The 27724-nt window shown below is 51.4% G+C and overlaps 2 protein-coding genes across 2 annotated transcripts in view; one reads left to right on the top strand and one right to left on the bottom strand.

Annotated features, from left to right (window-relative positions):
- Positions 1-12329, bottom strand: part of Col4a1 (collagen type IV alpha 1 chain) — a 134490-nt gene extending 122161 nt beyond the window's left edge. Inside the window, exon 1 of the mRNA XM_047552911.1 lies at positions 12071-12329. Coding sequence (XP_047408867.1) covers positions 12071-12154 — 84 coding nt within the window. The 5' untranslated portion in view covers positions 12155-12329. The remainder of the gene's footprint in view (positions 1-12070) is intronic.
- Positions 12330-12383: 54 nt separating this feature from the next.
- The window catches only part of Col4a2 (collagen type IV alpha 2 chain), a 151660-nt gene continuing 136319 nt past the window's right edge, over positions 12384-27724 (top strand). The window contains exons 1-3 of the mRNA XM_047552910.1: positions 12384-12652; positions 12970-13057; positions 13175-13229. Of these exons, the coding sequence (XP_047408866.1) occupies positions 13014-13057; positions 13175-13229 (99 nt within the window). The 5' untranslated portion in view covers positions 12384-12652; positions 12970-13013. The remainder of the gene's footprint in view (positions 12653-12969; positions 13058-13174; positions 13230-27724) is intronic.

Here is a 27724-nt window from a genome sequence, read left to right as displayed (position 1 = left end):
AAGGAACCAGCTGCCATTAAAAATTCTTAATTCCACCAGAGTGTCTCCCGAAGTATTTGCAGCCCCCTTCTTCAACTGGTGACCGATGCTAAATGCCATTCAAGGTCATCCATGAATGCATGTCCACCAGGCCACCACGGAGAAGGGCTGCAGGCCCGCCACACAGATCAGCAAAGCCCAACACTCAAGCAGATGGGACCAAGGGTGTGTGAGCTGTTGCAGAGAAGGGCCTGCCCTGCACATCTCTGGTCACCGAAGTTGATGGCTCCCATGTGTCCATGACTCTGGGGAGGACAGGTAAAATGTACAAGCTGGTGGCAGCTGCTTCTACCTGCAAGGCTATTCATGAGAAACACAACCTGATTCTTTTCCTCTGCCAAGCACAGTTTTCAAATTAATGCCACTCTCTCACATCACACAGGCACATACCATGCCAAACCAAAATAAGGTGCATTACAAGGTTGGTGTGGTGTGCCAATAAGCTGTCAATCATCTGTCATTCTGACACAGGTCATATATATGACAGATTTGGCTCAGAGGCAGCATCCCAAATTCATGGCTATGTTTCTGAAGATGGTGTTTAGACATTGGAACATCAGTGGATCTTACCTCTTCCTCACTCTGACACTTTAAGAAGAGAAATGCCAATTAGGAAACCAAACAAAGGATCAATCCTATCATTATTTCCCACTAAAAGGCCCTGTAGTGTAATACAGAGATTTTTACCTTATATCATTTCCTCTTATTAACAGTTTCTCAGTTGCAGGATAATAAGGTATAAATGCTGCCCATCATACAAGGGAATTTGCCACACATTTTTGCCGAGAACTTTGACCTGTGTTTTCTAGTTTAAACCACTGAGTATGTTCATGGCATCGGGTCTCATGTTTCTGGCTGTCCTAACTCACAAATTGGATTTCCTTTGCCTAGGAAGTGTGGTACACCTCCACCCTTGGAACAGGACTCCAATTTCGCCAGGTAGTGGAGGTCACAGAGCCCCTGTGAGGGAGGCCAGTGCTGAGCTCAGGACAAGCTCTTCTGGAGCAGCCACGCAAAGCCATGGGCTCACAGTTACTCAGCAAGGTACAAGACATGGTGTCCTTTGCAGCTGGAGGCCCAGGTCATGTCCCTACCAGTGACAACAGCACCCCCTTCCTCCCTGTGTGCCTCCAGCCCTAACATGGGTCCTGCTGACTTGGCCAGAGAGCAAGGCAGCTTTAAGGCACAGGACAGTGTTCTTGCATCACTACTGCTGTGACGCGCCCTGTCAACACCAGAGCACATTCGCTTTTGAAGTCTCTCTCCCATTCCTGCATCTGGCATTTCCACATCTGAGGGCTGGTGTTTTCCCATAACTAGCTTTGCTTAACTCCCAGGCAGGGTGGAGAACTGAGATAACCCATTTCCTACTCTAGAGACATTTCAAAACTTCTATAAAATGGAGCAACTCTGAATGTCCGTGGTCTTGTAGACTTTAGGACACACTAAGTTCTACTTCCCAGGAAAGACTCCGGTTCTCTTCTTACATCTACAACTATTTTAGCAAAGCTGAGTTTCTCAGTCAGCAAAGAGGATCACCTTCGGACTTCTGGCTGAGCCTGATAAAAGGCAAGTATTGTTACTAAATCCATAAATAATCATTAAGGATAACTCTTTTTTACCTGTCTGCCCCCAGCCTAGAGTAGTGCCTGACACAGAGCAGGTGTGCAGTGTTTACTGGAAGCCTGAATGGATATCATTTCACACACACACCCCTACAGTATAAATAAGCGATGCATGTATGTTCACGCAGTTTATAAAATCTCATCTTACAAGGTTCAACCACAGGTATGCTCACTGAATACACTCAATGAACAAAAGCTGTAACATCCCATAAATGATACTTCAGCAAAACAAGGCTCACGTCTGACTCGTTTCCCTGAGACAGGCACAGAGGCAGCAGCGAGCCCAGTGGTGCAGTTGCGTGGGATTGTACTGCATGGGGCTTTTCAAGAGGCCCCTGAAGGACACCTGTCAGCACATCTGGGTCTCCCTCTTACACGCTCACTAAGAGCTCTCAGTGCTCGACCCGAGCTGAGCTCTAAGACGGTCCAGCAGCAAACGCTCTAACCGTTGGAAGCACCCTGAGGTGTAGAGGCATTTTCTATCATGGAAGCTCAGACTCTTTGGGGACACGTGGGATTTCAGTACAGGGAGCCCTGCCACACGTGTGTCCCAAGCCTGTCTGTGCTCACACCACATCCGCCACAGGTCTCTGTTGTACCAAGACGGGGGGAAGGACTCCCAGGACTCCCATTTTGCAGGTCTTGCTCAACTGTGACCTGTCACATGGGCCACCGTCAGGAAGACCTCTACAGGAGATGCCGCCTTCTGCCCAGCTGTGAAAGCAGGCACACAGCTGGAATCTGGAAGCACAACAGTGGTGCCACTAGGGGCAGAAGCTGAGCCGCGCTTCTTTTTTTTTTTTTTTTTTTGGTGCAGGGACGGAAGCCAGGGCGTCACACATGCCGGGCGAGAACCTCACCACTTACCACTGAGCCCAGTCCTGGCCCTCCATGTGCTTCTCTTGGTTTTGTTTTCATCATGTATCAAAGCCCAGTTTTCCATCCTGGAATATTTTTGGGACAGAACTCAAAAATTATGCCATAAAAACATTTACTTGTGTGTGTAACTATCATCACAATCCCAATATTTTATCAATTACCGGAGAAACTTATCTCACCTTAAGGCAGGGAGTGGTGATAAAAGAATGAATTTTTCAGGCTTCCTAGTCTAACTTACGTGTGAAAATCAAAGCCAGGACCAAGAGGTCAGTAAGGAGAGCTGACGTGGTGAGCTCCTGCGACAGGGCAGCCCGGTGAGGGCTCACCAGTCACCGTGTGTGAGCGGCCCTCGCAGCAACTCTGTAAAGGAATGCATCCCACCCCTACTTTACAGATGGGAAACTGAGGTACGGACAGGCAAAGAAGGTTGTCAAACATTTACTTGCTGGTAAGTCAAGAACTGACCCCATCTCCTCTGGTTCCAGAGTTTACAATTGAATGACCCTCTTTCTAGATTCCAGAACCTACCTGAAAATTTGGGAGGTCAAAAAACAAGGGCTCAAGTGTTACTTTCTCAAAACATCATAATATCTATCAAACCATTATTAAAATCATTCTGACTTTAACTTGGGCATTTATCCAAATTCAAAGTACAAGAGCAACTGTACCCACCTGCACACTCTGCAACTCAGAGCAGAAGCTCAGCACACATACTGAACAAATTTTAAATGCCAGAGGATAGGGAGCTTGAAAGCTCTTACCTTGTATTTGTGCTTTTGTCAGTTCTTAGCCTTACTTGTCTTATTTTCACTGACTTAAGAAGGAGGGGATCTTTGGTTACAAATTTGGCTACTAGCCTAAAACAATGCCCAAAGTTATGCATGTCACAAATGATTTAGTTAAGAGAAAAAAAGCACATATCTTACTTAATACATTCATGGATGATGACCTTCATGAGAGAAGAAAAAACATCTAAAGTCAACAATAAATAATTTAAAATTATTCTTTTGTTAAAGTTTTACAAGTTCTGAATTCCAGAGTAAAGAAATGCAATCTTGCTATCTTCAAGTATCTGGGAAAGCAAAATCTAATTATTACCAAGGCACCCAATGGCTATTTGGTCAGACTTGCTTTAACAAATTGATAAAAACCAGCTGGTGTTTGCATGTTGTTTATATACAAAAATATTTGTTAAAGATAAGCTCTGAATAAGGAACAAATCAAGAAAACAGCCCATGTCCCACGGAACTAAAAATGCTGGCCCCTGCTTATCAGTGAATATTATTGATTCTGAACCAGGTTTGTATATTTATCTAAAAGAGGTCTGATCCAGAAGCCAAGCTAACCATGCCATGGATAGTACTTTCCCGATCGCTGACCCATTTTCCTACTTGGGCAACTTTATCTTAATTTTATAGCCGCTTCCTGACCAAAATTTAGGAGTTACTTTAAACCACTAACCCCAAAATGGTCTTTAAGCTCCAGGAAATGGATGCAGTGTAATGAGAGAAAACAGAAATTCCTCCAGGGGGAGCGAGTGGCAGAGGCCCAGGAGCTGGGGCGGTGGGAGCTGTAGCCCCGCCCTTGGCCGTCTCTACCCAGATCCCCTGAGCCAACCTCAGCAGGTGCCTGGGCCTGAAGCTGTGGCCTGAGGACGGCAGAACCCGGGCTTGAGGAAGACTGGACATGATAAACCAGAATGCCCTTTCCTGATGAGGAGGAAGGCCCACACCAGCACAGATTAATCTCTCGGTGTCCACTTCTTGACAACACCACGTGTGAGCTTCCAAGAACTTCTTCCCACCTGCAACCTCCCAAGTGCACCCCACGGCTGAAACTGGAATTGCTGGCAATAGCAACAACAGAAAAGAAACTGAGAATGGGGGCTATTTCACATGGATGCCTGGTCTCAGCTGGAGGCGAGCGAGAGCCAGGAGGATGGCATGTCTCCAGGTGGGGCCACACACTGACCCAGACCCACCACACTGCTGCCCACGAGAAGTGGGGAGACAGGCAGGTCCTGCGGTCTCCAGACCAGCAGCACCAGCAGCCCCTGCCCGATGCAGATCCTTGGGACCCCAGGTCCCCCAGGTGTGCCCCAAGCTCTGCCTAGCCGTGCTCCTTCAGTGGCCTTTTATGGTCCCAAGTGCCTCAACAATACCATCGCTCTCCTGTTGATGCTCAGAGTTTGCTTTTCACTTAACAAACAGAATAGTGCCCGGCACAAGACAAGCACTGCACAAACACTTTACAAACAGGAACTCCTCTGCTCCCCTAAATAGCATCACGACGCCTCACGCGCGAGGAGCCAGGGCTGTATGCTCAGGGGCAGCGCTTACCACCTCGCGAGGCAAGCGTGTCCTTGGACCCTCTCCTCCCAGGTGTGTCCACAGGTTGCCACTGTCCCTCCAAAGATGCAAGTGTGCATCTGATCCTTTAATTCCCATCTTTAGAGATACAGAATTTTCTTTTATCTAGCTAATCTTGGGACTTTGGAATTAAAATGAACCCTCTCCTCTGACAAACACAATGACCTCAATTTAAGATTCCCAAGTTAAGTATTTTACAAATGGACCTTTACAAAAATGGGCCAAACTATAAGTTCTGTGACCTTTTTACCTAATAAAACTTTGCACATTTTAGTAATAATAATAATAAGTCACCATGAATCAAGTTCTAAAGCAAGAACTTGCTTTGACCCTAGCGCTCTGATACGTAGCTCTCGGATGCGTTGATACAGTGAACTCTGTTCAGTAATGATTCTGTGACATTAAGATGTTACTGAGTCTTTAAAAATTTCAAAATGCAACTCAAAAATTAAAGCTAATTAGGAAAAAGCTGCTTGAGTTGAAAAATGATATTTTAAAGCTGATGCTCGTAGATGATATGCTCCTGTGCTCACAAATAAGTCACTGGTTACATAAAGGGAGAACAATAAATTTTAAAATACACTTCAACTGTTTATATTATAAAAATAATATGGTTACTTTATGAAGTACATCTAAAGATTCAATAGCCAAATCATCCACCAATCAAATCAGATATTACTTCTTTAAGAAAATACAGAGGGGCTGGGGAGATAGCTCAGTTGGTAGAGTGCTTGCCTTGCAAGCACAAGGCCCTGGGTTTGATCCCCAGCACTGCAAAAATAAAAATAAAAATAAAGAAAATAAAGAAAAAATACTGAAATAGTTACCACTGGGCATATCTGTAGCATGTTGAAACAGGAAACAAATACAGACCTAGAACCTTCAAAATGCTAAGGCATGAGTGTCAGGGGTGATTTTTCCTTCTGAAGTGAAGTCAGAGCTGGCCACCTGCCGCCATCTTCCCAGTCTACATCACCCCTAAGGTGGGAGGTGCTGCAGGCAGAAGTTTGTGGAAATAGCTTTTGATACATTGAGTTACAATTTGAAACACTGGGGTGTGTTTTTTATACAGGAGTATCTTTATTTTCTAAAATAGAAACTCAACAAAGATTTTAAACAATTTAATCAAGAGTCAACTAGATATCACGTCTCCAGACGTTCTGCTGAGTTAGACAGCATCCATGTCAATCAGCAAAGCTCTCCAAGAATGGGAGAATTGTGCATTTGACCATCTGGGAATAGAGCAACTGGTTCTTCCAATTCACAGCCAGTGTCTCTTGCTGTTACCTAAGAACAAGAATGTCCAAAACAAACCTACATGGCATTTAGTAAGAAATAATAGCAATTCCAAGACTCTGAACAAAGAATAGAAGATGAGAAGGTGGATCACTCCCCTTTCTCTATTGATAGAACCAACAGATACATCAAAGCCTGTGCCAGGTAAGATATTTCTTTTCTGTCTGATTTGTACATCTTCATATCTTCTACCTTACCACAAACCAAGTGAGCACAACTCAGATAACAAAGTGTTCTACTGTGTATGCAGATGGAAAACCAAACCCAGCAAAGTTTCCACAAAGAATATTACTAAGTCATGGAATAAACTATTTACATAAAAAGTCCAGCATTGTGTATATTTCCAACTCGTGTTTAGTCTGTGGTAGAATATCTGCTCCAAATTCTAATTTCAGGGGAAACACCTTCACTTGGCATCATCCTCCTTGTATCCTCTAATAATACCTTAGGGATGAACAATGTAACATAATTTCCATGAGCCAGTAGGCAGCTCAGCCAGGGCTCCCCAGGGGATCCTAAGCTAATGGGAGCAAAAACATCAGAACCAATTATGAGTAATTAATTCATGATTTCCTCCTATGTGCCAGGCCCTCTCCCAGACACAGTCAGGGTGTTGTTTAAAAAAAAAAATAATCCACAAGTGTCTTATAATTGGCAGGGGCAGGGGTGTCAGAACCAACCCACCTAAGACAATGCCATGCCGGCCACGTGGCAGCAGAAACAACCAGCCTTTCCCGAATGCCTGCTCCCTGACGGACAGCAGCCCACTACCACCTGAAGGTGTCCGTGGACATCGCCATCATCCTTGTTTTACATATTAGAGACCTGGGGCTCAAAGAGGTCACATTGCTTCTAGGGGGCAGAGCAAGAGTTCAGATTTAAGTTGGATTTTTAAAATTCCAGACCCTTAATATTCTCCTATACAACTTTGATTTTAGAGGCCAGTGCATGAGGACAGGACCGAGATCTGCTTTAAGAGACTCCAGAGAATCAGAGCAGGAAAAGAAAAAAAAAAGTGAGGTGAGGGAGCAAGAATAGTGACTTCCACGGAGCACAGATCCTGCCTCCTGACAGGCACCAACGTCGCCTGTTGGGAGAAATGAGCAGCAGGCCAGATAATTAGATGGATCCTTACTGTGGAGGGAATGCAAAGCCAGGGTAGCCATGGTCAGATCCAGGAAGCACGGGGTTAGATCCACAGGAAGAAAGTCCCGGAGAGGACAAGAGCGGAGAGGAGGGCAGCAGGAGGGCGGGTGGCAATCCTGGCACAGCAAGGAGACCTGGGAGCTGCAGGAAGAGAATGCCAGGCCAGTCCTGGAAGTATGTAGGAAGCAGTGGGAGGAAGCTTTGTGACTGAGGAGACCTGGGGTCAGAAAAGAGGGCAGCCTGAGGCCTCCAGGAGCAGCCTGTCTCTGGGCTCAACATCAGGAGGCAGAAGGGACCATGGACGACCAAAACCCAGCTGTCGACCTGAGTGAGGGTGGCAGGTTCACCTCTGAACGCCTGGCTACGTGTGAGAGCAGAGCAGGCAGCTGAGGCGGTGTGTCCCTGGCAACGGGAAGACACTGGGCGTCCTGTGGATTCAAGAAGGCAGGTGGCGTCACCTTCCCAGGGATGACAGGAATCAGGGAGAGAATGTTCAGAACAAAGGCACACTCACTGCAGGGCTTAGGGAGAAAGAAGGTCACAGAGGAAGAGAGAGAAAACCAGGATGGACTCACGAAGGTGGACAATGGAGGGCAGCACAGGATGGAACAAAACATTAACCCAGAGCAATCCCCAGAGCTTCAACACCTCAAAGAATTCCCAGTGCAAACACGCTGGGATGCTAACCCTTTGCATTGTATGCACAAGAACAGTAGAACTACGTCTTTCTATTGTTCCATAGCTACATTTTTTTAGTGACTGATTAATAATAGCAGGAAGAACAATGCTCTAATGATATTATTTTAGGCATTCTATTGTTGCTTTTGCTTACTGTATCCCAAGAGCTCAAAATACCAAGCCTGTGAGAGACACTTTCATTAGGTTAATCCTTTCTCAGTGTCAGGATCAACTGTTGTTCAGCCTTACAATCCATCCAAACAAGGGGTGTGGTGTCTTCCATTCTTGATGTCCACCCCACATCTACAAGGATTTGTCTCTCATCATCAATTATGGGCTCCAATTCTATGCAGAATCTTTGCCCACTCTTCACTAAATAACCAAACTTGTTAGGCCATCTTTACAGTTTCCAGAAATGTGCCGACAGACTTGTTAATGAATAATGCAGGGTTCATGAATTCCCTCATGTCCTTGCCCCAGCGAGGGGAGGTTTTCTGGGTCAGTTCCTACCGGCACTCCTGCCTGGAGTCAGTCATCCATATTTAACTTCCCCAATGCCCCCACGGAACTGCCCCCTGGAGAGAAGAGACAGACATGTTGGAGGTGGGCACTCCTTTATGTCACTCTTCTCCTGTACCTTGCCCCTCTCTTCTCTGCCCCTCTGAGATCAAAGGTCGGCCATCAGATTGTTAACAATAGAAACAATGGCTTCTGGTATCTCCAAGGAGGGAATTTAAGGTCATCATTCAATGCAAAGATCCTTAAGCTTGGGAGGGGAAGAATCCTGAAACCTTGGAAGGATGCACCATGATAGGATGCACCACGATAGCACAGGCGGGAACAATACGCTGAGCTTCCAGCTCCTGTTCCTTCCACATATCTCAGAGGTGGACTGTCCTCCCAGAAGCTGCTGTGGATTCCCCAAGCTGGTGCTCCTATGCCCTTGGTTTCCCTTGATTGTGGCCTTGACCAGCCTGGATTCTATTTGTCTGTCTCTTTCTCAGTATTTCTCACCAGTCTGTGACCTTTATGGTGAAGAGACAGGGTGTTTGTCACTCCCTGTTGCATGGTCAGTACCTGGCTGGCTGGGCAGAGCAAGAAGGCCATGCTACAGATGCCCATATGGAATAGACGCAGAACAAACAGGTCCATGTAAGGAAGGTGTGGGTCTTCCAGAGAAACTGAGGCATGGGATTCGAAGAGTCCCCCAGCCACCTGCTTAATAAAAGCATGAAATGTAGGCTCCTCTTGTCCCCAAACACACTCATTCTGCATGCCTGAGACTAATCTGTAGCATCACTACCCATGCAAGAGCCAACCCTGACAGGCATGGGACTGATGTGCCTCGTGTCTTCTGGTGGGGTTCAGAGGCCTCCTCGAGCCTGGGCCCCTTCCACACACAGAAAGCGTGAAGGCTGCTGTGCTCCACTCCCATCTTGGAACTGCTGGGAAAACAGCTCCTCCTCTGTCACAGTCCCCCGGTCCATTCTTACAGGGGAATTAAATCTCACTTTGTTTGAGCTCTGGGTCATTCAGTCCCAGGAGTGCTGACTAATGGTCAGGAGGTGACAAGATTGCCGAGCAGGCATCCACACACTTAGGGAAAGTTCACATTTCTAATCCTGAGAAATAGTTTATTAAGATGGATCACCCAGAACCAGTCGGAATGGGAGCTGGAGGCTATGGAAGGGAGGCTCATTCAGCTTAGGATACCTGCATGACCACAGCAGAGATACCTGTGGTCAGAATCATGGGGCATGTTTTTGTCTCTGGCCTCTGCCTATTCCTACTCTCTTGCCTGAGAGAGAAAAATAAGGAAAAGGAGTAGGGGGGAGTGTTTTAGGTGTAAGGTAAAAATCAACGAGTTGAAAATCCACCCATAGTAAAGGAACAATGTGATCATAGCAGACAGGGTCAGATACAAACAGCCTTTCACCCAGGAATTTAAAGCACAGCCCAGATTGGCACACAGTAGATGCTGCAGATGCAGGTGAAGTGGGACTCAGACACCAAAGAAGCAGGTGATCAAGAGGCATGTCTGCTGGCTTCTGAGTTAGAATTTGCAGCATCTTTCCACTCAAATTGCATTTTTAAGTTATATTTTACTTGGATTAAGATAGACATTATTTCAACATTTTGGTGTACCTAAAGCTGTTTTGGGAAGGAGGCAAATAAAATGTTATTGATGTCATGAGGGACGAGATGGATTTTAAAACTGCAAGAAATTATTTTTAAATGGATTTTCTTGTAAAACCTTAAGTTTACAATAAAATGCATATTAATTACTTTTCTCTAATTCCGCCAGGAAACATACAATGTAATGACAATTTCTGGGAGGTAACTGGTGATGGGAGTGCCCGCATGCAAGATTTCCTAAGACAGTCTATGATTCCTTGAGACAGGGAGCAAAGCTAGGGGCTAGGAATGCACTCAGCCCTTAGAGAACGGCTAAAGGGAAGTCAAATAATTTCAAACTCAACATTGAGTTTGACTCTTCAGGTAAGAAGAGGAGTTTGTGCGAGTGCTTCATTCCTTTTAAGGTCCTGGATGTATGAGAAGCCAGCTCTCACAATCAGCTTTGCTTTGCTACCACTGTCAGTCAGAAAATCTAAATCCAAACATTGGTTCATATTTCCCAACAGAGAGCATTCCCTGATTTGCCTTGCCATGGGGCCTACCAATCTTGTCTTAGAAGTGTTAAATCTTTTGATCAACATTACTAAGCCAAAATAAAGGATTCTAGAGCCCACTCTTTTGAAAGTATTTTTGTCATGATTACAGAGGGGTGTTTAAACAGCTGGTGATGGCGCAGGGCGAGACCAGGAGCCAGGAGAACAATCTGAAGTTAACTGCTGATGTAATCATAGCGCTCTCAGTACCCAATGAAGGAGCTTCCCTGGCAGAGGAAATCAGTTATGAGACTGTGCATACAGTTTATTCTAGTGCGTAACAGTTAATAACTTAAACACAGTGAAGTGGAGTTACTGAACACCGTTCTCCCAGAAGAGAACTGAAATTTTAAAAGAACAAAACCAAGGGCAAGACTAAGAAAAGCTAAAATTAAAAAAAAGTAAGTGTGAGAAATCTGGCAAGTAGCAAAAATCATTTTTAGCATTTGAGGAGAAAAAAATCAAAATGTGCTTAGAGGCCACACCTCTGGCCTCTGGGACTGCTGGGCTGTGCCACTAACAGCTGAAGCTCTATTCTCTGGAGGGGAAGGGAAAAAGGAAAGAACAGCAGTCGGTCCAGAGCCTGACTCCTGCAAACAGATCTCCAGAGCCTTTCTGGGCAAGCACATAACCAAAGGAAATGAAAACTAAGCAAACAATTTGTGCATGAAACAATGAGATGGAGTTTCACTTTAGTTTCACACTCAAATACAAATATGGTTATAATTTTAAAACACAACTAATAAAGGCAGCCAGTCGAGGATGGTCACTTTCAAGCTGGATGTACCGGAGAGCCCATTTCTGTTCTCAGCGTGCCTTAGGCTACACAAAAGTCGTGGGAAAGCAAAGAGACAGCTGTTTCCAGGCAAAGGGCCCAGGGCTGTTCAGCCTCAACCACCAGAGTCTCCAAACAACGAGAAACACACCCAAAGCCCCACACATGTGTGGGGCTCTGAGCAGCGTGGGGTGCGCGGGTCCACCCTTCCAGCCCCCAAACCACTCTAGCACCCAGGGCAGGTGAAGGCGCCTAGGCGCTGAACTTCTCCCCCATGCGGGTTCAAATCCCGCTGACTCCTGGACACCCTTATCCTGCCGCGGTGCGCGCTAAGTTTCTGGTCCTTTCCAAAGGCCGGGAGAACTTCCCTAACTCCCGTACCAGGACCATAACAAAGGAGGCATCCGTAACGGATGCGCGATCGCAGCCCACAGGGAGCACCAGCCGGACCGGCCAGAAGAGTGCACCTGGGTGTGCCACGCGCGACCCCTGAGGGGTGAGTGGGCGGCTGGCGCTGGGTGCCGGACAAAGGCCTCCCGGGGAGGCCGGGGCGCAAGGCGGGACGCCGGGGAGCGGAGCCGGCCGGGGACTCACCTTCGCAGCGGCCCGGCTGCGCTCCTCGTGGAGCAGAAGGGCGACGGGCAGCAGCAGCAGCCAGACGCCGAGCCGGGGCCCCATGGTGGCGCGCCCGGGGCGGCGAGAGGCAGCGGGGGGCGGCGGGGGACGGCGGCCGGGCGCGCGGGGGCCGCGGCGGGCAGCTCACTCTCGGAGGGCCGGGGTGTGAGCGCTGCGCACCGTCCCGGGCGCGGCGGCTCGGAGCGGAGACTTGCGCGCGGCCGCTCGAGCTCAATTTGTTGGCGCCGCCCCCTCCCCTAGGCAGGGCGCGGGCGGCGTCTCTAAGGGGAGGACCCTGCAGCGCGGGTGAGAGGCGCGGGAGCGCGCAGCTCGCGGACTGCGCTGGCCGCGAACCGGGACGCCAGGGCTCCACACTCTGCACCCAGGGGCTCCAGCGTCCGGATCCCCCGCGCCTTGGGTCCGGGCCGAGGACGGCGAGCAGACGCCCGCGCCCCCGAGGCCGGCGCCCAGCGAGGCGGGCCGCGAGGCTGGTGTGTCGCGGCGGGCGCTTCTGGAGGGGCCAATGCGCATAGGCAGCAGCCCCTGACGATCGAACCCGAGGTGAGAGCGACCGCCAGGCGGCATGCAGACCCAGGCCCCAGGGCGCGGACTCCGGGCTCCGGATGCGCGCTGGAAATCCGCGCTTCTCTGCTTGGGGGTGGGAAGGAGGAGAGTCGGGGAACCGTAATCACGCTGCCTGGGCTAAGTGGGATCAGTCAGGGCCCATGGGGAAGTCCCCCCTTTTTCTGTCCCGTCGTGGGCCGACCTCTGGTCACCCCTGCAAGGAAGCCGGGGGCGCACCGCGGAGACGGAGACCCGCGGCGAGGATGCTCTGCCTCCCCACCCCCTCGCTAACCCGCTTTGTCTCTGGCCTTCAGACTGGGAGAGACGGAGCCAAGCCGAGAGAGGACGGACTGGGACCATGGGCCAAGAGCGGTGCGCGGCGGCCGGCCCTGCCTTGCGGCGGTAAGCGACATTCTGCCTACTCCCTTGGGGCCGGGTGCAGGGGGCCCTTGCAGGTAACTTTCAGAACTGACAAGTAGGGGCCCGCATTCACTTCACTCTCCACCCCCTCTCATGCAGGTGGCAGCTGCTGGGGGCCTTGGCAGTGGGGTTCCTGGCCCAGAGCGTCTTGGCGGTAAGTACAGCTCGGCCTTTGCGCCTTTGGATTTGCGCGCCCGCGAGGATTAGGACAGGCGCGTGGCCTTCAGGAAGGCAGCTCTTCCGTGCCCACCTGAGAGAGAGCGCGTGTGTTCGTTGGTTGCCTGTCCTGCAGCTGTGCGTGGCAGGCGGGGCCCTCTCAGGAGAGCTCATGATTAAAACTGTAGCCTAAGGCATTCACTTCTTGAAGGAGAGCCTTGGCCTTAGGAGCAGGGGAAGAGTCAGTCACTTGGCAGTAAACACGGCTCAGGGGAGGCGAGGAAAGTTACTGTGAAATCCTGAAGTTGGCGTCTAAGCCCTGGCATGGGCAGAGGGGTTTTGGGTTTTTCAGTCAGAGTCTCTGGGGGAAATGGGCTGGACTGGGAGGAGACTACCCTGTCTTTTTAACAGTCCTGTGGGAACAATGGAAGAGAAACCCATGCTCCTCCTGGGGCTGGTCTGGCCTGGGGTGCCTGTTTGGTTTACCGGGCACAGCCCCTCAAAGACCCCTACTCAAGGCAGGTCTGCCCTTATTGCACATGGTTGGTTACACGGTGGAGTCTTACACATTTAATTTAAGCAGTAGTACCACTTCATTTTGCTGTTACCTTGGCTAAGACAGCACAGGTGTGGTGGCCTCCTCAGGAACACAGTGTGTAGAGGAGAGAAAATCAGGGGCCCTTGCTTGGTGGCTGCACCCCCTTGTTTAGTGAGTGATGGAATGAAGACCTGTTTCCATAGCAGCCTGTGCCCTGGAGGGGTCCCAGCAGACCTAGCCCTGCACTCCAGGGCTCCACTCTCCTGGAATACTCAGTGGAGTAACCAAGCTTGTGGTTCCATTTACATTGTTATTTTCACATCGTCCTCTACTAAAGCAAAACATGCAGAGGGTCCAAGGCCTGTGAATGGAACACTGCCTTCAGAAAGAGTCGCCTGCTTCAGTTCAGGGGCCAGAGTAGGAAGGAAGCGGAGGAGCTTGGAGGTTTTGCCCAGTGTACACTGGGCCAGAGTGTTCTTAAAGCTCGGGTCTGCCTCCTTCCTGTTCACAGTGAGCAGGGAAGAACGTAGATATCAGCCAACCCCATTATCCTGAGGGTTCTTGCACACGTAGCACTTGGGAGACTTGGCCCAGCTTTATGTACCCCCACACAAACACATGGGGAGGAGTCCCTCAGAGAGTGCCAGGCAACGTTCAAGGGTGCACCTTGGTGTGCTGGCGCCCAGGCCCCTGACCCAGAAGCACCATTGGCATATCCAGGTCTTCCTGCCTGAAGATGGTGAGTCCCAGGAATTCTTACTGGGGGCAATCCTAAAACTGGCAGAAAGGGCTCCCTGTCTGGCAACTGAGGCACCAAACATAGCCTGCCCTTCTGAACCTCACCTGTGAGCCAAGCCTCAGTTTTCACCCTTTGTGGGAGTGAAGGTCCCCATTTCATCTTGGAGACCAAGTGCCCTTCTGCTGGAATACAGCTCCGTACCTCCCCCATCCTGTTAGGTGCTGTGAACTCACCCTCAGTCTCTTTGACCCTTGATCCTCGATTGGGACCAAAAGCCTGCACTGCTCAGAACTCCCTAAAGTACAGCCCTTGGCCCCGACAGAGCAGAATCACCTGGAAAAGCTAGGTAGAAACTCTCATTCTGCTTCCTATCCCAGGTCCTCTGGTGGGACTTTGTAGGGTGAAGCCTGCATTCACCTTGCATTCCCACATTGTGCCAAAGTTCGGGAAACATAGGACTAGAACATTGAGTTGAGAGGCAGTTGAGGTCACTTGCCAATTTATTTCATTTCTCTGGACTTTAGATTCTAAATCTATAAATTAAAAAATGTTAAATATTTTAGTGATTTTACTAGTGACGTTAACTATGCTGTTCGAAAGGCACATGCAGTTGGTTAAGTTCAACAATGCGTTGATCTTCTACTTGCTTCTTATTGACCAACTTTAATAGCTGTTACCCATGAAATAAATCCCTTGATCCTGTACTACGTTCATTAAATTCCTCTTAATTGTGGCAAATTCAGCTCCTCCCCTGTTTGTTGGCCCCGCTTAGGAATCCTGGCTCCTTGTCTGTGGTATCAGGACTCTTCCCCAGGGGTGTGTCCATTCAAGGAAAAGAGCTACAATTGTATCTTGCAGAGCATTGTGCAGAAGCAGCTGAACACGTTAGTGAAAAGCCTAGGTAATTATTTAATGAGTGTTTTCTGGGTGCCAATTTGTGCACATTAATACATCAAAGCCTCCCCAGAAAGCATACCCGAAGTAGATAACTTATTACTGCCATTTTACAGATGAGGGGGAAAAGGCACAAAATGTAAATAATATGCCCAAGAGCTTTCTCTTTTTAAGTGACTGAGGGGGTTTGGAGTCAGGCATTTGCCCACCACACGAAGCCTCCAGGATCCCAAGGCAGCAGTGAAAGTGCTCCTGAGATTTGGTCTTTAGTCTCCCGCTGTGTGGGGGGCTTTTGCCTTGGCCTTGACCTTAACCCAAGGGTAAAGCCCACACACTGATTCCTGGGAAGTGGAATCTCCCTCTGCTGCTCTGAGAATTGGAGAAAAGGGAGATCAAGGGAGAAAAAGAATCAGCTCAGGACCCAGAGTGGGCCCAGGTGCTCTGTGGACAACTCAGGCCACTCACTGTTGCCCGAGTTGTCTTTTCTAGAGGCCCCATGCTTGAATGCAGTGCCAAGGAGCCACATACACATGCGAACCCCCATCTTGAGAGGCAGAGGGGTGCTGGCCCCAGCCTCTCCTGAGCTGGGCTGCTGGGTACCATCCCAACTAGGTCCACTGCTGCTGGGTCATTGCTTAATGCATTCTGCTGGCCTTGGTGTCTTTGAATAACGGGGATATTCCCAACAGTGTCCCTCTCATGAGGCTGTCATGTGAGAGGATGCATGTGAAGTGTTTTGGGGTGTCTGTATGGCACAAGGGCTGTGAGGAGTCTCCTGGGTCTGATTAGTGACGGTTCCTGGAGGCGCGGGCACTGCCTGGGAAGAGAGGACTCCCAAGCTGCCTCAGTCTGAGCTCAGGTTCTGAACAACCTTCTAGGACCTCAGGCTCTTGGAAATTTGCTTGACTCTGCCGCAGGCAGCTGCATGTCCCTGACCTTCATTGTGACTTAAAAGCTCTAGCTGCAGCCACACTGAGTATTGTTACTTATCTCAAGAGGCTGGGCAGTGGCCTTGAAGATCTGAGGCCCAGTCCGGTGTGATTCTGGAGAAAGAGAATTCCAGAGAACAAAGACCTTCCCTGACATCAAATAGCAGCAGGCTGGGCGGCCACCTAATGACCTCAGCCGGGGAGACAGGGCAGGGGGGAGTGGGGACAGTAACACAGGTTCTCGTAGAGTCCACGTGCACCAGCAGCCCTTGAAGCACTGTGCTCCAGGAGCAGCAGGCTGCAGGCTGCTTGGGCACCAGCCTGGGTTTCCAAGTAGCCTTCCAGAGCCAGGCCCTGGAAAATTCATCTGCCTCTGCCACAGAGAGGCAGCAGCAGGGTAGTGAGGTCTCCAGTCCGCTTTCTGGAGCCTCAGGAGAGGTGGGCTAGGGGCTTCTGGAGCGCTGCCAAGGGGTCAGAAGACAGTGTTTCCTCCTTCCCCGGAGCCTTAGTCTCACCGTGCAAACTTCGGGCCCTGAGAAGGAGAAAAATCCCAAGTTCCCCCTTTCTCCCCAGAACACCAACCATATCCAGCCCTCTAGAGGCAGTGGAAGTAATTCTCCCTGGGTGGTTTGGATGACTTGGCCACAATAAATAATAGCGGGATTCGTCACCAGCATCCCACACTAGAGGTGGGGAGGAAGGAGGAGCAGAAAGCAAAAGCAAGAAAACAGGCTCTGGCGCCGTCTGGGTTGCGCACAGACCCAGAGAGAAAGTGTGCGGAATTCAAGGGTGTAAATTTCTAGAACGGAAGACAAAGATCTTTCTGGAACAATGCAAATCAAAGTACTGTCCAACTGTATGTATGGGGAAAAGGAAAGAAAATGGGTGTCTCCCTTAGATGGTGCAGACCAGGGGAGCTGCCTGAGGCCTGCCCTCAGTGGAAAGCTGCCCCAGAGGAGCTTTTGCTCCTGAAAAGCTTTTCATCAGAGGATTTAGAGAGCGTTCCCCGGGGCCTCTGGCCTCGCATTGCTGCTGTGTGTTGGCACTGTCCCCACTGCTGAAGTGGCAGGGACAGTTTGGAACTGGCCTGGGCCCATTCACCTTGTGAACCAGCAGTCAGTGCTGTGGGCTTGCCCAGCCTGGCTCTGACTGGCCATCTGTCCTCAGGGCAAGGAGCAGGCCAAGGAGGGAGGTTGAAGAGCTGTGTGGTGGACACTGGCAGGTGTTCTCCAGGTGACCACGTGCCCTGGGGCTGAACCAGCACTGCAGCCTGTGCCTGACCACCTCTTCACAGACCCTGCAGTTCACAGAGACCTGAGGGTCACTCCAGCATGCAACCTAGAAATGTGCTACAGGGGGCTTGTCATCTTCATGGTGTTGAGAAGCTTCTAGAATGTGGCAAGTAAGTGGTACTTAACCAGTCGAAGAGAAAGAAAGGCAGGGTTTTGGACAGCCCTCCTGCATTCCGCTTTGGTGGGCACGCCCTCTAGTCAGCAGTGTCTTGGGACATGCAGCCCTTGATTTCATGGACAGTGGTATCATTTTTACTATTCATGAAAGAAAATGGTGTCATCTCATCTTAGGGGCACACCGTGGGTCTCTCCAGTCTTGAGCCTGTGGTCAGGGAGTGAATTGCAAAGGAAGTACTAGTGGCCTGGGCTTTACCAGTGAGCGCTGACCTCCCCGCTGGATTCTAGGCCCTGCTGCGGCCCTGCCACCCCTGTCAGACCCCCGCTCCTCACATGCTCTGTGAAGGTCTATGCCCTTGCAGTGAGTGAGGCTGGCTCCACAGCAGCAAGTTCTTCTGTAAAACCCAGTCTCCCGGTCACTGTGGTGTCCTGGAGCGGCTCCTGGAACCCAAAGGCCATGTTAGGGAAAGACTGGCAGAAGCTGAGTCGGCAGCTTAATGTGTCAATGTTGATTGCTTGATGTCGACCAGCACGCCAATGTCATGTAAGATGTTGACACCTCATCTTGTCTGGGTGAAGGGCAGACAAGGAGGCACTGTCTTTGCAACTTGGCTACAGATCCAATCATTTCAATGCACGACAATCCTTTTTTTAAATGTTCCTTAGAAGTTGTGAGCAGCCACATTCGGTGTGCGCAGGCAGGCATGAAAGTGCTCAGAGAGGGCTGAGAAACAGTGAGTCTCCCATGAGTGAACAGCAGATGAGCCAGCAAGAAGAAAATATTGTCCCCATTCTTTTCTCGAGTTAATGGAAGTCACCTTTTCCTGGAAATATGGAAGAGGCAGTTTGTCCCCTGCACTAGGAGATAAGCTTTATGAGGAAGGGAGGAAAGCAGCCTCACAGAGGTCCATGTCTCCTGGTCATCCGGGTCCCCTAGGAGGCCACCAAGGGGGTGCTCTTGCCCCCCTCCTGGCAGGGGTGCAGGATACATGGTGTTTGCTCTCTGTCCAGTTTCCTGGCTGTAACCCACAGCCCTTGGGATCTAGTGATAACGTCCTTTTATATGCTAATGAGTTAACTGATAGCTGGCCCCCTAGGTAGCTGCAGATGGGATCTGGTCACCAGAAAGACCACCACCAAGACAGGGTCCAACCTCTGGACAGGGGAGAGGGACTGGACATTGACTAATCACCAAGGGCCAAAGCTGCATATTGGAGCTTCAATTAAAAACTCAGAAATTCTAGATTTGGGGAGCTTCCAAAGAGCAGAACACATGGATGGTTCCTGGAGGTGGCGCCAGAGAGGGCATGGATGCTCCTTGCCTTCCTTCCCCATACCTTGCTCTGTGTGTCTCCTCGCCTGTATCCTGTGTGGTGGATAAACCAGCACATGCAAGTGTCACCCTGAGATCTGTGAGTCGCTCTAGCAAGTTAGTGCAACCCAAAGAGGGGGTTGTGGGAACTCCAGCTGATGGCCTGCCCCTAATCATCAGTACAGGTGACTGGCATCTGAGACAGGGCCTCCCGTGGACTGGGCCTCAGCCTGCTCTGGTCCAGGTAATGGCGTCAAAGTGGAGCAGGAGGACACATAGCTTAGCTGCTTGCTTGGCTCCTGGGAAACCCCCACACCTCTGAGTCACATTCAGTTTTGAGAGTAGAGTAGGAAAAAGAAAGAGGAGGCTGGAGAGAGGGGCTGCTCCATTGTTTCCTGAGCCTGACGGGGAATGGAGGCTGGTCCGAGCAGGGCTGCAGGGGGGACGGGCCCTCAGCCCACAGCTGCCTGTTGCTGCTCCACCTCTGGCCCCCAGCAACTCGTCAGGCCAGTGCCCTTGTGTGCTGTGGAGAACCGAGAGCCCCACCCTGCCTTCGCCCATGCGATGACGACGTTCGCTGCTGGAAAAGGGTTGGTCTGCCCAGGACCCCTGCTTCCCTACCACCCCACACACCCCTGCATGGCACAGGACACCACGTGGTGAGATTGGAGGCAGCCCTGCTTCAGGTAGGGGCTGGCAAAAGGGGCGAGGAGCAAGGATGGCCACGGCCAGTGGATGTGGCTTGGCACGCTTGCTTGGCGCCGCCCTGCGACCGATACCCAGGAATGAGGAGTGGGGCGGGGCCGCTTCTGCGCCCGCCTGCCAGGTCAGTCCTGTGCACTTGCATCTGCGCTCCTGGCCTCAGCCCCTGGGGGCCCAGGACACCCTGTACCCTTGCAATTTATCAGTACCCACGTGGCAGAGGTCGGGATGCCTGGTTCCCCCTTGGACCCAGCTGGAATCGAGGCCCCCCTGAGGAGCCTGACTGATGTGCCACCCCGACTGACAGGAGTTGAGGGCGTCACTAGAAATCCAGGGTTCAGATCATCTCACACCCCCGCAGACGCCACGGCCTCTCCACCCAGCACCCACCTTTCATGCCGAAGCTGCGCCTCCCTCAGTGGCCGGGGCTGTTCCGCGGTACAGGGTTCAGGCTCCGAGTTGCTCCAGAGCCAACCCCAGGGCCGCGTCCAAGGCCTAAGGCGTGGGCCTCGTAGACTGACCGTGATGAACTGTTGAGGATGTCGGTGAGAGTGTCCAGACAGGGCTTCTGAATGAGGACTAGAGTCAGGAAATTAGCAAAAGACTAGATTTTTAAAGTATTTTTCTCACTTTTTTTTTTTCCAAAATAAGTGCTGTCCCCTAGCGGATGGAAGCAGCTGTCTGTGGTGATGAGGGAGCAATGGGTCTGCCTGGGGAAGATTTGCATTTTTTCCTAGGGATTGTTTCAACTCCACCCTTAAAATTCCTATTTTGCTGCTTTGGCCCAAGTCAGTGATCTCACATGTGGGAATAGCAGGAGAATCCGTGTTTCTGAATCGTGTGGACTAAGTATCTGGTACCTGGTAGACAGCAGAGCAGTGTGTTTCCCTGCATGGGGAGCAGCTGGGACCCGTTATTTCCCGTGGAGAAGCAGGGTCCTGTGAGAACCAAGCACAGGCCGGGCATGACCACGGCCATGTGCCCCACGAGCTTCCAAGGCTCTGCTTGTCCCTCAGATGAAGAGATGCCCGTTAGCAAGGAGCATGCTGTCATTTTAGACACATCAGAAGAACAGCACGAGACTCCATCTGTCCAGCTCCAGAGGCCTGCGGCTTGGGACCCCTTCCTCTGTGGGAAGGAAGGAAGCCCTGGCAGAGCCCTGTGGGATCTGCTGGGACCTGACAGTGATCCCAGGAGGCTCTCCAGAGTCCCCTGGGAGAAGCATGGCAGCACCCTTGCTGAGCAACGAGGTCCAGGACTCATTGAGGGTAGACTGAGCAGGGCAGGTAGGGCTGTCGCAGGGAAAGTGGAGCAGCTGAGCATGGGACCAGGGCTCCTCCGGCCTACATACTCTACTCTTCACCACTGGACCAGGGTGCCAACCCCCTGGGGAGAAGCACAAGGTCACGTGTCACCTCACAATGTGGACACATGCTGAGAACCATGAGGGCAGGTGGCCTCTCTAGGGCACAGACCTCAGAGGGACGTACACAAAGGAAAACCATGACACTGCTGGGTGGCATCACGTTGTAGGACCACCACACATACACCATCCACGGCTGACGGAAGCTGTGTTGTGTGACATGACTGTGCACAGTTACAATATGTAAGATTTGTATTATAGAACTTGAACATGTCGTGTCGATGGATAGTACAGTATGGACCTACGCTGTCGGTCTGTGTGGAACACATGGAGGTCAGTGCTAGATGATGGACTGAGATGAGAGAGCACACACCCTGCACACGTGCACACACACACATATGGTGCATGCCTGTGTACACACACATGCACACACGCTCTGGGCTCGTGGATGTGCCTCCTGTCTTACCACTCGGGCTGCTGAGGCAAAAGAACGCTCCAGGCAGCAGCCAACACCTGAGCGGCTCTTAGGGTCCCTTCTGCTGAAAGGTGGGAGCCAGAGGAAGCGGGGCTGACTGAGCAGCCTCATGAGCTCTGAGCACTAGAGACTGCGCTCAGGAGAGGCCCTGAGGATGGTCAAGGAATCCATGGGAATGGGCCCAGGGTGGGGGCCAACAGCAGAACCCAGAGCCCAGTGGACACAACCAGCCCCGCTCTGCAGGTCCTGTTTGAAATTCCAGGCTGGACGGCAGATTCACCCAGCTGTGCAAAGAGGAGAAGGATGTGCCAGCACAGCACTGTGTCAGGGCAGAGGGAGGCTCTGGAAAGTTCTGTCAGTCACATTTAGAGAGAGGGTGTTCCCAAAACCCGTGGGGAGTGAAAGGCCTGCCTCAGTGACCTCCGCTGGACAGGAGGCCAGAGGACAGCATGGAGGCCAGGCGCCCCTTCTGTCCTGGGCCCACGCCAGCTCCAGTGCGGACATCTGCTGTCACTGTCTGCGGCTGGCGTCCTCACTGAAGCCGCATGCGGACGGTTGGAATGCCTGGGTTTGTGTCCCTGGCTTCCTGAGCATCTCGGACCAGCAACTGAGTCACAGGTTCTGTGTCACGAGCTCATTTATGCGAACCTCAGTCAGTGACCAATCATATCAGTTCTCTAGAAATAGTGTCCGCGCAAGTTACGCACATCGGTGCTCCTGTGGCTTCATGTACAGGCCAGGGAACAAGGACCAAGGCAGCGGTGCAGTTGGAGGGTCGGGGCAGGGAGTGGTCTAACTGTGTGACCAGACTTCCAAAGGCAAACGCGCCGTCTGGGGTCTGGCACCACGGGAGAGCCTCCGGAGGTTCCTGTGGAGGCCAAGTCTGCCCTGCCTCGCTTCTGCGTGGACTTGCTGGGCGTGGTTTCGCCTGTGATCGTGCTCATCAGCAAACCCGGTGCTGAGGGACCTCAGAAGTGCCACACTTGGTGCAGGGTCTCGAGGGATTAGACCAGCGTGGGCCTGGGCGTGAGACCTGCCCCAGCTCCTTCCTGGCTGGTGGTGTTGGTCGACTCACTTGGTATACTTTTTACACTTTGGATACATTTCTAAGACCAATGTACACGGGTTCTTACCGCCTAAGCACGCCCTGGGGATGGAGGAGCAGCCTGCAGGGCTAGCAGCCTCAGCGGGTGGTGCCTGGCAAAGGTCAGCTGAAGGCTGCTTGGCTTAGGTCTCTTGAGTGTCAGTCAGTATGGGTCTTCATGCTCAAGACATAAGGCCATGAAGCCCCAGGGTTACGAGGACGGGGAGAGAGCAGTGTCTCAAGCCAGGATGGCAGGTGGGTGCAGGGGCAGAAGCCGTGGATGGGGACTTGGCAGGGAATGTGGGAAAGAAGGTTCCTGTCCTCCAGGGTCCTGGTGCCCAGAGTGCTGGGACCATGCGGTGCCCTCGCAGCACCTGGAAGGCCACACCGTGGTGACCAGGAAGCCGAGTCGTGCGAGCGGTCTCCCTGCCTAGCCCCTCACATTGGCAGGAAGCGGCATGGGTGCACTTTAAGTTTGAGAAATGTCAGCAGAGGAGAAACTCGGCATTTTAATTAAAGTTAAGGTAGAACTAAATTATCTCCAGAACAAATGGAGAGACTTATAAATAAAGAATATTTTATTAAACAGTGCAAGAAAAGGTTTGGGTTTGGCACCACGACATAAGCCCTAGGAGCGAGGTTCTCTGGAGGGCGTGGTGTCCCCTCCACCCCGCTTCAGGCCTGCCAGGCCTCTGCCCTGAGACCAGCCGTCCTGCTCCTCTCTGTCACCACAGTCAGAACGGCAGCTCCCAGGTGAGCAGGCCGTGGGGGAAGGTGGCGGCTGGCCGGGGAGGAAACGCTCCTTCCCGTGCTTCCTTACTTGGTGATTCTCCTCCTTGTGATCACCGGCCTCGTCATGACCAAGCAAGGACCTGAGATACTCTCCTTTCCTGTCTGAAAACCACCTTCCTTCCCCTGGTTCCACCAGGTTCCGGCTGCTCCCTCCCCTCTCCTCCTGAGACAGTCTGAGCTCAGACAGGATTTCCTCCGTCTTAGTCACCTTATTGTCCAGTCTTCTCCTTCCCCTGCAAAACAAGGAATGTTAAGGGCAAAGGGTCCGAAACTTCCTGTTTTCTGGGTCTGCAGACCTCCTGCCAGTCTGTGTGGACCTCCGTTTTTACATCAGGAGGCCAGAGGATTGGAAAGTAAATGCACTTACAGCTAGGTCAGTGCGTTTGCGGCCATCGTCCTGGCTTCCCCTGATTTGTGGCTGCTCCCTCTCAAGTTCTCGTTCTTTATCAATACCAGATGCAGCCATGACCTGGCAGAAGTCCCATCACCCACTGGGTGAGGTGGGCGAGGAGAGTGGGAGCCACATCTCCACCTCCATCCCCAGGTGGCCCAGCCATAGGCACCACCAGCACCCCTGCCGCATGGTGGGCTTTGCCCCTTTTTGAGGCCCGCATTGGACTGTGGTGATTTGTTCTCTCTCCAGCAAGCACAGTTTGTTATCTGCATCTCACCTGGTTGGAATTTAATGTTCTAGAAATAAATGAGTTGTTTCACTCTGGAGGGGGAAGGAAGTAAGATTAGTCATGCTAGCTCTTGATTTTTTTTAATCTAAAAATTCTTTACTTAAGAAGTACACACTTAAGAATAGGATCAAATCCTGTCCAAAAGTTCTAGGATGGGGAGCCGGACAGTACTGAAATTTCATGTAACTGCAAAGTCTGGTTCCCCTTGAACAAATTCTACCATGGGGCTGTCTGCTGTTTTATATATAAACAAGACAGCAAAGCCTGAGAAGTACCTCAGAAGAAAGTAAATATACTTAAAGGGAGAGAGGGGGGGTAAATGATGGATGGTTGGGATCCACCAGTTTGTGAAGTGACCTTTCCTCCTTTTTATAGTGCCTTTCAATCTGTTCTCCAGATTTCTCTGGTTCTTCAAGTGGGCAAGGACAGGAGAGCAAAGCAGTGGGCAGTATTCTGCCCTCTGTGGTCCTTTGTCCTCACTGGGTTTCATTAACTGAATCTCTAAGAATAAACACACACAAAGAGGCAGGTTTCATGATTCCTCCCATTTCAAAAGGTTGCCTTATATAGTTTTTGTTTCTACACATTTCATGTGTTTAAAATTGGTGCAGCCAGATGCAATTGTGCACGCCTGCAATCCCAACAACTCTAGAGGCCAAGGCAGGAGGATCCCAAGTTCAAAGCCAGCCTCAGCAACTTAGTGAGGCCCTAAGCACCTTAGCAAGACCCTCGTCCAAATTAAAAAATGAAAGAGTTGGGGCTGTGGCTCAGTGGTTGAGTGCCCCTGGGTATAATCCCTGGTAGGGAGGGAGGGAGAGAGGGAGGGAGGAAGGGAGGAAGGAAAAATTGGTGCAGAATAAACTCTTGGTGCCTGATTCATACGTCACACCCATTATAGATGCTGTTTGTGAACTAATGATGGAAAATGACCTCGTCACACGGCTCCTGTGTGTACATACTGCTAACCCAGATTGATTCTTTTATACTCTTTTCATTTGTTTAAATTGTGGTAAAATGCACATCATAAAATCAACCCTCTCATCCATTCTAAGCTGTGGCTCATGGGCTTCCCACCCGTCACTGTTGGGCAGCCATCACCACATCCAGAACCTTCTCACCTTCTCAAAGAGAAACTCCACGCGCCCAGTAAAACTACCGTCCCCTCCCTCCCACCCAGCCCCAGAACCGGCTCTGCTTTCTGTCCCTGTGGATTGAACTCCTCTAGAGATGAGCGTGTTCCATAAAGTGGGATCCTACAGAATTGTCCTTCGAGACCAGGGCACTGGGCACCGTCTGCAAGGCTCTTCCATGGTGTACCATGAGTCGGGTTTCCTTCCTTTTTAAGGCTGAATGATATTCCTATGACTTTTAAGGTTACTTTAAAGCTCACTTTTGTTTTCTTGCCTAAGAGGTTGTAAATGGTGAGTGTTGGGAATTTTAAAGAAGAGGCAAAGTGATTCCCTGCTCAGCTGAAGGTGGGGGTCTGCGTGAGTCAGGCCAGTGCCAGGGGCCTTGGACCTGAGTCTTAGGCTCCTGTCTGGCAAGGCTCCTGTCTGGCTCACTGGTGCCCGCTCCTCTTGATGCGTACCTTGCCTCTGGTAGATAGGAAGCTCTTTCTGCTGAAGTGGGCTCTCTTGGGGCCTACTGAGTTTGCTCTACCTCCTGGACAAGCAGGGCAGCCATCCAGGAAGGAATGGGAAGTTCAGGTAGGAAGTGGAGTGGAGACTGGGCTGGACACACAGGTGCAGGCATCAGAGACCAGTTCCTCTATGCCCTGGAGCTGCGGGAGAGTTCTCAGGAAGAAAAGAGGTCAAGGAAGCATCCAGACGAGGAGGACAGGCCGGAGGCCAGGAGAGCCAGCGGGAGCCATGACAGCCTGGAGGAGGGGTGCGGTCAGAGACAGCCATCCAGGGCTGCAGGACCTGATGGCTCAGGCTCCGCTCCTCGGGGGGCCGGGTAAGAGCGCAGACCTCTGTGGTCAAGGGGCAGGGAGTCTGCATCTACCTCTGACTCTGCTCCTCTTCCTTCCCCACAGGGCTCGGGCTGCTGTGGTCTTTGCTGCTCCTGCTTGTCACTGTGCCTCCCCTCGGGATGCCAGAGGAGCATCATTAAATAAAAGGGCTACTTAGCCATTCCTGGGGGCCTTAACATACCGAGGCCCGGCAGCGTGATCAGGGCGCCTGGCCTCTGGGAGTCAGCTCCAGTGGGTGGGAGGTGCCCAGACACAGGCTCCTTCTCCTCTGATTCCGTTGCTTTGACTGACACTGCGTCTAAACAGGCAGCCCCCCAGCTTCCGGGCCCTCATTGTCTAGGAGGAGTGAGTGACTGAGGGATCGAGCTGCTGCCATCCTGCAGGAGCCTGCGACTGACCCAGGGGACCCACCGTGCCTTGGAATTGTGTTCACAGGGTGGCCTGCAGCCACTCCTCAGGCCTGGACCCCACATGCAGGACCCCTGGAGGCCCAGAAGCTGCCTCGTGGTTTTGGTTGTGTACCTCTGGGAAGGGCTCTTGCCAGTGGTGGCCTGGGAGCAGAGAGCCCCTGCTCCGTTGTCCTCGGTGTTCAGTGGGGCCTCCCGGAGTGGCTGCAGTTTGCTTGTTCTCTAAGTTATTCATGCCCAAGGCGACTCCTTTTTCTGCATTTTTGAGACCTGGGGCTTAATCAGTAAATGTAGGGAGCTGCAGGTGTCCAGACTTCTCTCAGTCTGCTATGATGGGAGGTCCAGAGGTTAGGAAGAGGTTTCCTCTGCCTCCCGAGCCCCAGGGTGGGCCCAAGATCAGGGACCAGGCCAGGAGCAGGCAGACACCCAATGCCCACTTGTGTCTGGTGGGCAGCTGGAGTCTGAGTGGCATGATGAACCGGAGGTGGTAGGAGGAGAAGGGGAGAGGGAGAGTCCTGGGCAAAACCAAAGTAAGTGCTTTGAGACTTTTTGTTCAAAGTCACAACACAGATCAGTGTGCTTAGTGCCAAAGGCACATCCCTCAAAAATGTGCACTTAGAGTCAATCAAAGATGAGTGCTTCTCTCATTGGTTCCGCTTGGCTTGAGTTGCCATGTTGAAAACCACTGGGGTAGACACACATTGGCTTATCTGCACAGTCACACTAATGCAAAATCTGCTTCAGCTGCAGGACAGAGTGCCAGACTATTTCAGTTTAATAGCCTGCATTATTTTCCTTGAGCTCCAAACCCAAAGGGAAGCAGGCACTTGGCCAGTGAGCCAGCTCTGGCTGAGCTATGCTTTCTTCAGGGCAGCAAAGGTCCACCACTGGCCTTCTTTATGCTTCCAGAAGCAGCCTCATAGTCATCAGGGGTAAGACTGTGGAAAGTGGGCGGATGGTCCGAAACCTTACAGTGGGAGACAACTGGACTGACTCCCCCCGAGACCTGTTCTATGGAGCCAGACATCCAGGCAACTGAAGGAGGGCGCTTGCCTGGGAAGTCATTTCTCCCGTCCAGCGCAATCCCCACCAGGAGAGATCCGAGCCCACAGGGGAGGTGAGGTCTCCTCGCCTGGTTGCATGAAAAAGCAAACTGGACTGTGTCCTCAGTCCTGGCTGGAGGCCACAGAGGGC

The sequence above is a fragment of the Sciurus carolinensis genome, chromosome 5 (genome assembly GCF_902686445.1).
Source record: "Sciurus carolinensis chromosome 5, mSciCar1.2, whole genome shotgun sequence".
Lineage (NCBI taxonomy): Eukaryota > Metazoa > Chordata > Mammalia > Rodentia > Sciuridae > Sciurus > Sciurus carolinensis.
The sequence above is the reverse complement of the archived record's forward strand: the minus strand, read 5'-3'. Positions and strand labels throughout refer to the sequence as shown.